The sequence below is a fragment of the Mytilus edulis genome, chromosome 9, assembly GCF_963676685.1.
Source record: "Mytilus edulis chromosome 9, xbMytEdul2.2, whole genome shotgun sequence".
Lineage (NCBI taxonomy): Eukaryota > Metazoa > Mollusca > Bivalvia > Mytilida > Mytilidae > Mytilus > Mytilus edulis.
The window spans coordinates 26,211,598-26,227,251 of record NC_092352.1 but is presented as its reverse complement, the minus strand read 5'-3'; the positions used below and the strand labels follow the sequence as shown (position 1 = coordinate 26,227,251).

General features: G+C 34.0%; 2 protein-coding genes across 5 annotated transcripts; one reads left to right on the top strand and one right to left on the bottom strand.

The window, feature by feature from the left end:
* The first annotated feature begins 2,145 nt into the window (after positions 1-2,145).
* On the top strand, positions 2,146-10,969 carry LOC139487916 (uncharacterized). 4 transcript variants are annotated; one of them, XM_071273148.1, is made up of 8 exons: positions 2,146-2,798; positions 5,076-5,515; positions 6,318-6,894; positions 7,258-7,441; positions 8,005-8,250; positions 8,622-8,793; positions 9,308-9,459; positions 9,892-10,969. In XM_071273148.1, the coding sequence occupies exons 1-8, from the start codon at positions 2,451-2,453 to the stop codon at positions 10,074-10,076; spliced, it is 2,304 nt and encodes a 767-aa protein (XP_071129249.1). In that variant the 5' UTR covers positions 2,146-2,450; the 3' UTR covers positions 10,077-10,969. The 4 variants fall into 4 exon arrangements, with proteins under 4 accessions (XP_071129249.1, XP_071129250.1, XP_071129251.1 ...); XM_071273149.1 differs by having other exon boundaries at positions 2,338-2,798; positions 5,085-5,515; XM_071273150.1 differs by lacking the exon at positions 2,146-2,798 and adding an exon at positions 2,948-3,087.
* Positions 10,250-12,341, bottom strand: LOC139487917 (uncharacterized). Its single transcript, XM_071273152.1, has 3 exons — positions 12,066-12,341; positions 11,151-11,372; positions 10,250-10,540 (listed from the first exon to the last, which is right to left on the bottom strand). The coding sequence occupies exons 1-3, from the start codon at positions 12,239-12,241 to the stop codon at positions 10,381-10,383; spliced, it is 558 nt and encodes a 185-aa protein (XP_071129253.1). The 5' UTR covers positions 12,242-12,341; the 3' UTR covers positions 10,250-10,380.
* Between the last annotated feature and the right edge of the window lie 3,313 nt (positions 12,342-15,654).

Here is a 15,654-nt window from a genome sequence, read left to right as displayed (position 1 = left end):
ATCATGCCAACACTGTAACAGCAACTTTACAATATTTGTAGGTAGAAGTATATAGACCTAAACTATGGCAAGCCGTTCTCGTCAAAACTATGTTTAAACCCTTTTTTCGAAAAAAATACACACTGAGATTTAAAAACCTAAAATAACACACTGAGAAATCGAAATTACACACTCAGATTTAAAAAAATAAAAAACACACACTGAGAATTCAAAATTACACACTGACATTTTAAAAAGACACACTGAGATGAAATAAATTGAAAAACACACACTGAGAATTGTTAATTACACACTGAGATTTCAAAAATACACACTGAGATTTCAAAAATACACACTGAGATTAATATGCAAATTACTAATGAATATTCATGAGATGAATAATTCAACAGATTAATATCTTGATCTCAAGAACTCTTGTCATTATAATGAAAAGCTATACCTTCAACCAACATTCGTAATAAATTTCAAGACTTAACATCGCTCATATTCATAAGTTTGTTGCCTATAATTCAAATCATTACTACCAGTGTATCGGGATGATTTTTTTTTACTTAAAACCGTTGGTCCCTTTTCAAAAGTCTTCCAACTGTTTCCCTGGTTTCGCTAGTTAATCTTATATATTTTTGTTACGTTTATATGCTATAATAGACACCTGGGTAAAAATTTCACTGCATTCTTTTGCAGATTGTTCCAATGTTTTCTTATAATTTTAATAAAGGTTTTCACCATTTGGTTATAATTTGTAATACGAGTAAGTGGGTATTTTTCTTGTTCTTGTATTTCTAAAGTTTTTTTATTAATAATTTGGAACCAAATCGAAGGACTAACGAGTTCTGTCCCCTTGTTGTTTTAAGCTTGTAATAGATTCAGATTAAGTATGCTAATTAGATATGTGCGCATAAAAAGTGCGTGAAATGATCTGTAAGGCGATGGCGTATTATTACAAGGATATTTTATGTATTGTATTGTAGATGTCTTTGTTTATAAAGACGCAAACCATGCTGGATTTCTGATACTTTAATCAAGGTAGATAACTGTGTTAAACATTGTACATAGTAACATACGGAATGAAATGACGGACATATATTCCGGATCAATATTAAAGTTAGGATATTACATCCCTCCTCAACTTAGATAAAGAAATAATTTTCATTTAAAGTAATTGAAATATTAAACATTAAACATTTTCGTTGTCGTTGAAATTATCTATCAAAAGAATGAAATGAAGTCTATGATTGTCATAAAAATGGATTTCAAATTTTCTATCGTATAAAGTTCAAATGTTCTGACTAGAGTTTCTTGACTAGAATCCACAGATTGATTGCTAACAAACTAATGTCTAGTTCACTACTATACTATTCTAAATGATACTAAATATAATCAACAAAACATATTTTATGAAACTTTGAGCCTTTTTTACTCTTTCACTAATCTAGGGGATTATTATGCCCCATTCACTGACTTCACTGATATAATTATAGGGGATTATTATGCCCCATGCACACGCAATAAATTTCAATGGTTTGATTAGAATTAACGCACATAGTCTTCCAAATATTTAGGAACATGTTTTTGTCGCACTGGTCTTTCACTTTGTTGCGGAATAGTTGACTGTTGTTCCGTTCCTGAGGAAGGTGGTTGATCTTGAATATTTGACGGTATTATATTTTCAAATTGTTCTTCAATTTCATCATCATTGTGGATCGGTGGACGGTTCACTTTCTTGAATTTTGATGAGTTTCGAGTAACTACTTTCTCGCCATTTGTAGCGGTGATCATACTTCCTTTCTTGTTCATAACATTATACGGATTCGGTTCGTAAGCTGGTGTAAGTTTGTTTTCTTTACGATCGGTCTTCCTCAACACGTAATTTCCTATTTCAATATTACTTGGCTTTGCATGATTTCTCTCATCAAATTGTTTTTTCATTTTGCATTTTTCACTTTCATCATTCTGTCTTGCATTTTCATCCATTTGTTTGTTGGTACTGTTTGGTTTGTTCACTTGTGGAAGTTTAGTAACTGGTTCCCGGTTGAATAATAACTGAAACGGCGGGTAACCTGTGCTTGTGTGTGGCGTTGCTCTAAATTGTCGGAGAAATTTAAATAGTTCTTGTTTCCAGCTTTTTCTCTCTACATGAGCTGCTTTAAAGGAGATGTGACATGATTTTTTTTTAATTTTTTTTTTGAAAATAAATATTTATTTATACATAATTACCCCCAATAAAACTTCGAAAAATATATAATTATCGTTTAAATGGGTAAATTATGAATTCAAATGTATCGATCTGTCGACCTACTAATTATGCATATTTCAATCCCGGAAGTCACTCAGAACGAGGCTGTGACGTCAGTGGTTACATCAATCATATTTGACTGACGGGTGTATACATAATTAGCGCTATTTCATTTCCGAATATCTTAAAGAAAAATACATGACAGTGATTAAAAATGGTTCTGTGTGCTGCCAGTGGGTGCAACAATAGACATAAGAAGGACAACTTAATTAGTTTTTTTCGTTTTCCAATTAACCCGCAAACCAGGAAGGCGTGGACACATTATTGTAAGAGATGGGACTTCCTACCAGGCGCTAGTCATAGACTTTGTTCCGCCCATTTTACAAATTCATGTTACGATCGTGACCCAGAAGTAATGAAGAACCTTGAGGGATGTCCTACCATGAAGCCAAAACTCCGTCCAAATGCTGTACCTGACATTCAATTGACACAACCAACAACAGCTGAGCCAAAGCCATCTATACCTAAGCGTGGAGCTTATGAGAAGCGGAGAAAAGCTGAGGTAAATATATATTTTTTTATCTTCGCAAATATTTTATTGCATCCCCTTTTAATAATATAATTTTTTTTTAATAATTTCAATATCCAAATAAATATAGCTAAGTGTTGAAAATTTAGTATCGTGTACCTCCTTAGTGTACCTCACTACCTGTTCACGTGTGCAGGTGTGTACATCGAACCATAAAGTTACATCGATCAGAAGTTACAGGTATGCGGCACACTTTATCCCCAATACTTGGTTACCTTTTGAAGTTGAAAGCTACAGGTGTCATGCCTTAGGGTGGTGATAGGTAAGACATAGGTAATACGCAATATTGCGTAACATGGGGCGAATCTGTGTACATCAATGATCACCTGCGGGGTGCACAGGTGAGGTTGGAAAATAGACTCTAGAAAATGTTACAGACACATTACGCAATGCATATCTGTTTTACCTGTAGGAATTATCATTACCCGACTGTCGGTTAATCAACGGGGTTTTACAGAATAGAGAAAAAAGGACTGATAGTGCGGCTTAAAAAAAAGGGGGGGATAGGAAATAATGGGTTGCTGAATTTTACTTTGTAATGAATGGAGTGTAATAAGCAAATTAATTAGACAATAAAGAATTATTTTTTTATAAAGTAAAAATTAAAACGCCTGTCAGTCCCCATAACTAAAACATAACCTGCAGTACATAGATTCTAATAAAAATTAGGCAGGTGTAAAAAGTGTATTGTAATTCATTTTCTATTATTTACCCTAATTATTTGATTTATTTATCATATGGAATTTCATTTTATTTCTTAATAAAAAAAAAATGTGAAGAGGTGCTATGATAGAAAGTTGATGCAAGGTTATTGAGGTGAAATATGCTAAAGGTGACTTGAATGAGAAACAAATATTTTGGCTAGTGTATGTATTCAAGTCTTTATATTGCACAAGACATGAAGCTGAATAATATAGTTTTAATAATGCAAATAAATCCAATTGTAGATACAGACCTGGGAGTAGTAGATAAAGTATAAGTATAGACTGAAGATTTACATATTATAACAATATCAGCAAAAAACAAAAATCAGTACTCATTGAAAAAGGGACAAAGACATGAATTTATTTTATTGTATTAAAATTTCTTTAAATATTACTTTTAATATTTCCCCTGTTATATGTCATACTTATTACACATTTATTGTGAGCTGCTTCAGTAATTCAAATTTCACATCAACATACTTGGTTAGGTGATAGGTAATTTATTACCTGTCTTTTTCTCTTATATAATGCAATTTAAATACCTGTTCAACTCCAACATTTTTAAGAAATATATTTTGATAATAGATATATATATATATATATATGGTAAAGTAATTGATATAAAAGTACTGATATTTCTACACAGATCTTTATATATACATTGTATATACATTCTAAATTTTAAAATGTGCGTTTAATTTCATATTGTGTTAAAACTGTACATGTATAAGGGGGGTCTGTTGTTCTGTAAACATTTTCACCCCTTTTTTCTCTAATCTTAAAAAAAATTAACACCTTTTTTCTCTAAATTTTTTTTTTTTGCCCTTTATTCTCTAATCTTCATTTTTTAGAGGCATTATTCTATAATCATTTAACACCATCCAAACTCTCATGTATGTATGTAGTGTGACTATAATAAACTTTAAACTTGAACTCTACACTAAAAATTCAAATTATTAAATTAATATATAAGAACCAAATAATTGGTGGTAAACTTGCAGGGACATATCCAGCCATTTTAGAAAAAAAGGGGGGGCAACTATATGTCCCCATTCAAATATATTGATCGTCCCAGAAAAGGGGGGATGTTCAACCCCTGAACCCTCCCCCTGGATCCGCCACTGAAATTTTGATTGCTAATCAGACAACTATCCATGAAAGCTAAAATTAAAGGGATTTAAGAAGTTATGTATATTTCTTTATGTTTTTGATTTCATTATAATTGTAATTTTAGACCATTTGATTATTCAGAAATGCAATTGACCATCATAGGCTGATCAAGGGGGGGGGGGGGCCTTTTGTGAGAAAAATTTGGTTAATTATATAGGGAATCACTGAAGCATTTGTGACTGGACTGGAGCAAGTGCACCCCCCCCCCCCCCCCTTTTTTTTTAGGTCAGTCAGTGGGCCCCCTTAGGAAAAGTTCTGGATCCGCCACTGACCATGATTGACCATTGTGGGACCAAAGACGTTCACTTGTTTTTATATCTTTTTCATAGTAAAATTGTGTAAAACTAAATAAACAACAAACATTTATTCTTTGCAGATCCTACAGCTTGCATATGACAACTATGAACGAGAGACCGAATGTGTACAACTCCAAGTACCAGACAGTACCACAACACCAGAACCAGAACCAGAGCTGCCAACCTCCATTGTTACAGAGAACAATACATCCAAAGTTACCATGGTTACACAGACTACTCCACCACCATCACCAAAAGTAGTAAAACACAAGAAAAGCCAATCCTACCTCCGTCCACAGCAACGTACCAGGAAACATCAAACAGATCTTAAGATTACACAACCTTCAGCAACATACAGTACAATTGCTACACAGACTGATGATGACATTACAAAATGTACATGTGCCAGTACTCTAACTACAACAACTCACACCACTTCAGCCCAAAACTCTGATGACGATGAGGTTTCCAGCCATGCAGATAGTGATGAGGACTACCAACCCTCAGATGATGATCAGAGGTATGTAGTACTATATGTATAATTATTTTTTGGAAATAGAATATATATAAATTGATCAACCTGTTTAAAAAACAGACTCTCTAATCCGCTTCCAGTCTCTTTGAAACATTTGTCAATTCCATTCTCAATTTTTAAAACTTTATATACTTATATTAATTCAATATGTATATATAAAAGAAGATTAGGTATGATTGCCCATGAGACAACTCCCCACAAAAGACCAAAATGACCTCAAAATTAACAACTATCTATAGATCACATATGGCCTTCAACAATAAGCAAAGCCTCTAACGCACAGTCAGCTACAAAAGGCCTAGAAATGGCAATGTAAAACAATTCAAATGAGAAAACTAACACATGCTTTTAAAAACTAAATCTTGAAAACAAAATATAAATAAAAATCGCTGAAAAAAAGATGCTATACTGAGGACAAGAAATAGTAAATTTTGATTCATTTTGTATGTAGGTTGAAATTTAACATGTAAAATGAACATAGATAAAAGAAGAAGTGGTGTGAGTGCCAATGAGACAACTCTCCATCCAAATAACAATTTATAAAAGTAAACCATTATAGGTCAATGTACGGACTTCAACATCGAGCCTTGCCTCACACTGAACAACAAACTTTTAATGTATGTGCATTTGTCATTTCATACCTTATTGAAACAATTCATTTCTTTTACCAACAAAATGTAATTAATTTTCATCCAAAAATAAGGTCTGAGAACCATCCAGTGTGCAAGTATTTGATGGAATTCATTTAAGTATCACATGCAATGTAAAACTATATTTTTTTTTTTAGTTCTGATGCTAACGACGATGACATGAATGATGAACCCAAAAACTACCGTCTTAACGCAAAAGCAACCCCTGAAGAACAGAAGCAGTTCCTTGTAAGCGAGTCAGCCCTAGCAGAGTTATTGTCCGTGTGCAGATATTGCAGCAGTGAAGCTGTTCCAGTGATTACAGTATCCAAGGGTACCCTGATTGAGACAAACTCTATCTGTGTAAATGGACATTTGTCCATCTGGAAAAGCCAGTCCAGCCACAACAGCCTGCCATGGAGCAACTTAATGACAGCTACAGCAATTATGTTAAGTGGATGCAACGCAACATCAGTTCTTAGAATGTTTGACCACCTAAATGTCCAGATGTTTTCTATGAGGACTTATAACAGACTACAGTCTTTTTATGTTTCACCAGCAGCTACCATGGCCTGGGATTCCGAACAGTCCAGTTTGCTACAGCAATTGAGAGGGTCTGATGTTATATTGGGAGGTGATGCAAGGTGTGATTCCCCGGGTTATTCTGCCAAGTATGGGTCGTACACCCTAATGGACCTACAGACAAAGAAAATCCTTGACTTCCAATTGATACAGGTAAAAATAGGCTTTTATCTTTAAAATGTGTACATAATTAAAAATTAACAGTAATCTTGTAAAAACAGGATGATGTGGATTAATTGCCAATGAGACAACTCTAAACCAGAGGAAAAAAAACATGGAGTTAATTATAAGTCAATGTACAGTGAGTCTTCAATAATGAGCAATACCCACACTGCTTAGTCAACAATGAGGGGGAAATACTATGAAAAAAACTAAATGAAATAAGTTTATATTTCTCTTTTGATTTTATAAATTTTTCGAGATGTTCTTATATACACGACGATGTATATTTAATTAGCTAGATAATTAGAAATTTATGTCTATTTGAGATAATATATATTTTATTTTGTTTTGTAGAGCAACGAGGTGAAAGGTTCAACGCACATGGAACTAGAGGGCTTGAAGCGTGCTCTGGGATTTCTTAAAGACTATGTAAATATTAAAGAAGTTGTGACAGACAGACACTCATCCATCAAGAAGTATATGAGGATCAGCGAGGGCGACAAAAAACATCTTTTTGATGTATGGCATGTAGCTAAAGGTAATTAAAATGTATATCTAAAAATCATTCCAAACTGAGGTTTTATCCATCAGATAGAAAAGACATATAAAGCTAATGCTAGATATAATATACCAAATGCATTGAAAATAAATGATGACAGATTGACCCATATTATAAAGTAATTCCAATTTCTTTGTTCATAAAAAGATTATGACTTTTAAATGTGGTATTGTCTTATATAAATAAGAAAAAATAACATATGTTCTATTTATATGAAAATTTCACTAAAGCATGCATAATTAAAAAAGAAGATGTGGTATTATTGCAAGGACACAACTCTCCTCAAGAGACTAACAGGCTAATAAATAAACAACAGTTCACAGTTAAGATAGCCTTCAGCAATAAGCAAATCACATACATGTAATGTCAGTTTCAACACAGGGTCCATAGTTATCAAAAGGATATGTGATGAATACAAAGTCTTGTTTTGTCACAAAAAAATAATTCATTTATGATTGTGAGCTGTTTACCCTAATTGTTAATGTTTATATTTTCATTTTGGACATAGTTTTTTATATTTTCTTTCTTATTTCCAATTACAGGCGTTTCAAAGAAGTTAGAAGCGGCAGCAAAAAAGAGTGGAGGCAAAGACATCCGTCCATGGATCAAATCCATTGTTAACCATATCTACTGGATTTCCTCTTCTTGTGGAATGGATGGGGATTTGAAGACAGCCAAGTGGTTGTCCATCATGAACCACATGTGCAACAAGCATGAAGGGCATTCTAGCATATATCCAAAGTGCGACCATGGTGAATTATCACAAGACCGTCAATGGCTTGAAGAAGGTATTTATATTAAATTAAATGTACCTGGTATATATAGTATTTGTTTAGAAAGAAAGACATGTAAATGATGAATTTTAAGCAGACAAGCACAGTATCCATGTCAGTTTATTGGACTAAATATTTTATACATAATCAACACTTGAAACCTTAATGACAGATAATGAAAACACTAAAACAGTGTACTTATACCTTTATTTCCAGAAGCAAAGTTAGTAAGACACAGGTGCCTTTGTTACAAGGAGACTAGTAACAGAGTTATTTCCCTTATCATTTCTAACAAGATTTGTCTCTCTTGTTCCATTGATAATTCTGCAATTATTTTCGAGCTTAATATACATTTTTTTAAGGGTTATCTAAAATTGTTATTTCAGGTTCTGTGCCGTATAAGAGAATGAAAGCTGTTGTAGAGAGCAAATACCTTCTGACAGATGTACCAAAGTTATCTCCAGTGTACCAGACCTATGCCTTGGAGGTTTTCCATTCTGTGGTTAACAACTTTGCACCAAAGAGCACCCACTTTTTCTACTCATCTATGCTTGCAAGGTAAATATTGAATTTTATTTGCTGTGTGTGATTATGTCCCACCTACAATAGTAGAGGGGCATTATGTTTTATGGTCTGTCTGTCCGTCATGCTTCAGGTTAAAATTTTTTGTCAAGGCAGTTTTTGATGAAGCTGAAGTCCAATCAACTTGATGTTCCTTATGATATGATCCTTCTAATTTTAGAGCCAAATTAGATTTTGACCCCAATTTCACAAGCACTGATTTAAAAAATTAAAGTGAGAGTTTCATGTGAAAATTTTTAGTCAAGGTAGTTTCTGTGAAGAGGTAGTCCAATTAACTTGAAACTTAGTACACCTTATCCGTATCGTATGATATTTCTATTTTAAATGCCAAATTACATTTTTACAGTCAATTGAACATGGGAAATGAAAGTGCGAGAGGGGCATCCATGTACTTTGGACACATTCTTGTTTATAATTTACTAATTTTACACTTAACAAAACTTTTATTTTTTCAACATATTGACTAATAAATGTTGTAAATCCCTTTCAGATTGTGTGTTGCAGCATTGCACTACAACGAGAACTGCAACAGAGATAGAGCTTTCACTAAAGATGGTCTGCAATGCTTCAGCATGGTTTATCCCAAAGCAAAGAAAGGCAAAGAAGCTGTTGTTAAATCCAGACCTTCACCAGCTACTTATGGTATGTATTAAAATCCAAGTTGTGGTTATAAAAAAAGATAAGAAGTTGTTTGATTGCAAAAGAAACTATCCATGAAAACTAATATGAAGTGTATGTTATCACTACAGATAACCTTACGGTCTTCAACAATGAGGAAAACTATACTGTATGATAAGCTTAAAAAAGGCACTGACATCTAAATATGAATCAATTAAATTGAGTAACTAACGGCCTAATTTTAAACAACATCATTCATATAAAACAATTTAACAGACATTTGTATGGTATGCAACAAAGAGCTAACATAGTTTTTAACCAAGTGATCACAGCTTGTACATTCTTTGCTATAGGATGTCAGTTAAACACTTCATGCATCAAAGTAAAAATTAAGAATAACATTGTAATACTTGCAGTGCACAAAATTTGAAAATAATATTGACTATTTTTTTGTAGATTATGTTCTGCTGATCAAGCAAGCTGTTGTTTCCAGAAGGGAACATGACTGCTCGTCCTATTCGAATGCTGCAGGGGATGTAAAGATACTTCAAAACCATTTTCCGGTCAGTTTGACACAGACATTCGAGCCATTCCAAAAGGCAGACCTCATTGCAAGACACAGGTCCCGCTTTCAGAGATAGAGGAAAATTATTGAGAACAGTTTAATGTTTGTACGATATGCAGTGGATGATCATTGTAAACTTTTACATGTGAATAATATTCATGAGTTTTGAACAATGCAGGCTTTGTTCATGTTATTTATTGTGAAGAAATATCAACCTTGATTTTTTATTTAGCAATAAAAAAAATGGTATAAGGTACACTTTTATTATTTAAATTATTCTTAAAAACTGTTGATCTACTGTGCAAGGACAAAGTCAATGTTTTTATTAATACAAGTGTTTCATTTAAAATGAATAGTTACAAAAAGTCATCAGTCCAAACTTAATTCACAACTGCATATTTGAAGCCACAGTATTCTTCAGACGGGAAACTGTCTCTAATTTTTTTCACAACACATGCAGGCAAGATCTTTCTGTTGTGACGTCCAAGACGATGCCATATCCATTGAACAAATCTCCTATATGCCATAAACCTATATTTCCTACAAAGCAAAACATCAATTATATTCATATACAACTTTCAGTACCATACTTTTAACTGATGTCAATATATTTACAAACATACAATGAAAGTTATAATGAAAGATTTCTTATTGACCTTTTTTTTCTTTTCGAAAGACCAAAACATTTTAAATCTGTTGTACCTGTCATTTTGTGTTGTATTTAGGTTAAAAAGAAATATTTAGGATTGATAAATATTACCTAAGGTGTACTGCCATGTATATATTTGCTACCTATGTACATGATGTATATTATTATGACACGAAAGAACTTGGGCCTTTCTACATGTTCAATATGCTTTGAAATATATTATGTATAAACAAATTGCATCTGTGATATTTGAATTATAAATTTATCTGTGATATTTGAATTATGAATTTATCTGTGATATTAAATTATTATTTAATTCATCTGTTAGTTTCTTTATTGAATTGTCAATGATTGTACTAACTCTGTACGATTAAAAATATTGAAGTCACTCAAGTATTGTCTCGAAAACAGTGAATGAACATGGATGTAATAAAACAATAATTTATTTGAAATTGATCCAACATGAACATGAACCTAGCCTACTACTATTTCAAAACTTACTCATTGATGGGTTCATTGTCGTCAAATGGACCAACATGCTCCATGTATGCATACATGCTGACTTGCAACACATGACGGTTTAAGCAGTTGGCAATAAAGACCTCATGTTCTGTGATGCAGTTTAAGTCATCTGGTTGCATTAAATAGCTTACAGCTGATATGTCTGAACAGCATACACATTCATCTGCTGTTGTCATGGAATTGCAGTTTCCACAATCACACCTATAACATGAAAAAAAACTTATTTATGTGAAACCAGCAGTACAAAATACACAATATAGAAAATATAACACAAGAGTAGGTTTCACAAATAAACTTTTGGCCACGGTTGATCATAAGCAAGTGCAGATCCTAACCATGGGTAAAGATGGGAGGGGGCAACTATGTGTCCCCATTCAAAATTATGAATTGATTGTGGAGGTATATTTATATATCTTGAATTAAACTCTATAAAAAAATATCATAAATGTGGTGATGTCTTGTTCATATATACTATGCTCATCAAATATATATGGACATTTTTTTTCTTCCCATTGCCAAAAGTTTATTACTGTCTCTAGTGACTGGTTTACTCCAATACTTCTTCAGGTGGTCTGTTTATAAATACAATATAACATGATGGACAATTTTTTCTTCCCCCCCCCTTGTCCATTTATTATATTTGACAGTTCGTAATTCTTTATATAAGTGGAGCAAAAACTGTATACGACGTTGTAGGAAGGCGTCCCAGAAAGAAAAAATAGCCTTGCCAAACGTCGTAATTATTTGGATTAGGGCAGAGGGAAACAAACTATTTTCGGTGGATAAATTAATCGTAAAAAAAACCAGAAATTTACATTTTTAACTGTTATACATGCATCTTCCATTAATTGAATTCTGAAAGTGTTTGGTTACAAGTATATTTATCATACGAACCAGTTTGTGTTTACAAGGCGATCGACATTGCTTGAAAGATCGTCAATGTCGGACTCTTCGGATGACGAATTTATATCTTCTTCTTGATTATTTTCAACAAGTAACGGCTCAAACTGATACGGTCGAATATCTAAACTTTGAGAATTGCCTTGTAAACTGCTGTCAACACCGTCCATTGTTTAATTACGCAAAAATGCGATGTACTTCGTCCATATTGAGACATTTTCTCAGCTTGTATCCACTGACGTCATCACGATCACGTGACCGGTATCTCATTAAAAATCAAAGATGACGACAAGCGCTGGATTCTTTGACCACAAAAAGTCATTTTAATGAGGTTTTGACAAGAAAAATTAATTATAATATACTTTTTTTACCAATTTGAATTGATTAATTAAAAAAAAAAAAAAAAAAAAAAAAATTGTGTCACGTCTCCTTTAATTGTCTTCATCATAGGTTTGTTGAATGCTTCGGCCTGAGCATTGGCACGCGGCCATAATGGTGTTACACGACGGTGTTCAAATCCAGTATTCTCAGCATATTGTCTGAATGCATGAGAGTTAAACGGAGGACCATTATCTGTTTTGATTACTTTAGGAATTCCAAAAGTAGATATAACTTTGTCCAAAACAGGAATAACAGTTGAAGCAGAGTCTGATTTTATTACTTCAACTACTGGATAACGTGAATATTCATCTGTAATAACGAATAAGAGGTCTCCGCTAGGTAATGGACCACAAAAATCAGCACTCAAATTTGTCCATGGCTTTTCTGGCAATTCAGACATTCTTAACGGTTCAATTCTTTTGGTGTGTGTAACAGATTGACATGCTGAACAGTCTTTAATTGCATTATCAACTCTGTCGTTAAGTCCTGGAAACCATATCTTGGAACGTAAGAATGCTTTAGTTTTGGTGATACCCTGATGGCCTTCATGCGCAATGTTAACAGCTCGCACACGGAGTTCAGATGGGAGTACAATACGATTGTCTCTCAGTAAAATAGTGTCACCATAGGTTACAAGTTCACCGCTGATGCTCCTTAATGCTTGTAGTTCCTCAATGTCAATTTCCAGATCTGTTATGTTTTTGATTTTAAACCATTGTCCAGTTCTTACGAATTCTATTGCCTTTTGAATAGTTTTGTCCTTTGAAGAAGCCATTTTAACTTCATTAAGTGTCATTGCACGAGGGACTGCTTCAGACATAACAAATCTCACATACTGTTCTGCTATAGATTGTTCTCGGGATTTGACAGGGTTGTCTGATGGGTGTCTTGACATAAAATCTGCAGGATTTTCACTTCCTGGTCGATACGTTATCTTTAGTTTGTAAGGTTGTAATCTCAAACCCCAACGTTCAATTCTCAGTGGTGGCTTTGGTTTCTGCCAAATACGCTCTAGTGGTTTGTGATCGGTTATAATGTTCACGTTTGGTGCACCTCTTATATACATATCAAAGTGTTCACATGCCCAAACAATAGCCAGAGCTTCTCGTTCGGTTTGGCTGTACCTTGTTTCCGTGTCAGTAAGACTCCTGCTTGCATAAGCTACAGTTTTTCCTTCTTGTGACATTATTGCCCCAAGCCCAACAGGACTGGCATCTACTAAAATATCAATCTCATGTTTTGGATTATAATATGTTATGACAGTGTCACTAGATAGTTCACATTTCAATTTTTCGAAAGCTGCTTCTTGTTCAGAGTCCCAGTTCCAGTTTGTATCTTGGCGTGTTAGTCTTCTTAACGGCTCACATAATGTTGCATAATTCTGTATGAATCTAGATGAGTATGTAGTCATACCTAGAAAGCTACGTAGTTCTGGTACATTTTTCGGTGGAGACATGTCTTTGATTGCGCTAACCTTCTTTGGATCTGGCGAAATGCCTTCTTTCGAAAATGTGACTCCAAAGAACACTACTTGATCTTTATTGAACTCACACTTTTCAAGATTTAAAGTTAGTCCGTTTTCAAGTAATCTCTTGAATGTGGCATCTAACGCTTTATCATGTTCTGCTTGTGATCTGCCATATATGATTATGTCGTCTGAAATGTTTTTAACTCCAGGTATACCACTTATAACGTTGCGTATTACTTCTTGGAAAATTTCGGACGCTGACGATATGCCAAAATTGAGACGTTTGTAGCGAAATAAACCTGCATGTGTACTAAATGTTGTTATGTAACGAGACGAAGGATGGAGTTCCAGCTGGTGATATCCTGACCGTAGGTCCAGCTTTGTGAAGAGTTTCGCTCCAGTTAAGTCATGTATAAGTTCATCTATAGTTGGTAAAAGATGACGTTCACGAGATATGGCCTTATTTGGCTGACGCATATCAACACACAGTCTAATTTCATCTGGGTTTTTCTTGGGTGGGGTCACTATCGGTGATACCCAAGGTGTAGGTGTATCTTCTATTTTCTCAATGATATCTTGCTCTTGTAATTTTTTCAGTTCTTTTTCAACCTTATCACGAAGGTGAAATGGTGTCCTGCGGTGTCTCTGCGCTACTGGTTTCACATCTTCATTGATGTGCAATTTGATTGGTTTTCCCTTGTATTTGCCTATGCCTTGAAATAATTTTGGATATTTTTCTTTAGGATCTGTAATTTGGTTTATTATCTTTACAAGCCCTAGCTTGCTTGCAAATGGATATCCTAATAAAGCTCCATGATTTCCTTCAACTACGAAGAAAGTGTCACAGTCAATTGTACTTTTTGTCTCGACACTCAGCTGACATTGACCCATGACCTTTAATGGATCACTTCCTCCATACGGTAATAAATTTGGATTATTGCCCTTTTTCATCTTAGGTGCTCCTATCTTGTGATATGTTTTCTGGTCAAGAAGGTTAACTGTTGCACCAGTGTCTAGAAGAAAGTTACAATGTTTGTCATTTATGCGAATGTTTACTCTTGGTGTTTTTGAACCAACTACACTTACATGTTCTTGTGATGGGGTAATCATGCTGATATGATATGCATATTCTTCATCACTACTTGATTCATAGTTATTATTGTTCGTGTTATCTTGAACCTCTCTAACTTTTTCTTGTCTTGGATTGTGCCTCTGTCTACATACTTTGCTGAAATGATTAAGTTTACTGCAATGGTTGCATTTTTTTCCTTTAGCTGGGCATTCATTTGTATGCGGGTACTGTCCACCACAGTTACGGCATGTTTGTTTGTGTTGTTTAGAATAATCATTACGGTATTGTGGCTTTGTGTTACTTCTTTGGTTGTTTTGCTTTTGTGGTTGTCTTTGGGCGGTACGGTGTGTAGATTGTACTTTATTTATGGTTTCGCGTTCCATAGTTAGAGCTTGTGAATCTGCCATCTCAAGCGCCCTTCCAGTTGCCAATATGTCATCAAGTGTTTTGTCAGGTTCCCTCAGAGCTCTTCGTCTGAGCCTGTTTGATTTGCAGTTTTGAATGACTTGTGTGAGAATTTCACTGTCTATGTTGGCAAATTTGCAATTTTTGGATAACTTCCGTAATTCGGTGACAAATTCGTCTAACGATTGACCATCTAATTGTTTATAGCAACGGAATTTATATATTTCCATTTGTATGTTCTTCTTGGGGTCAAAATA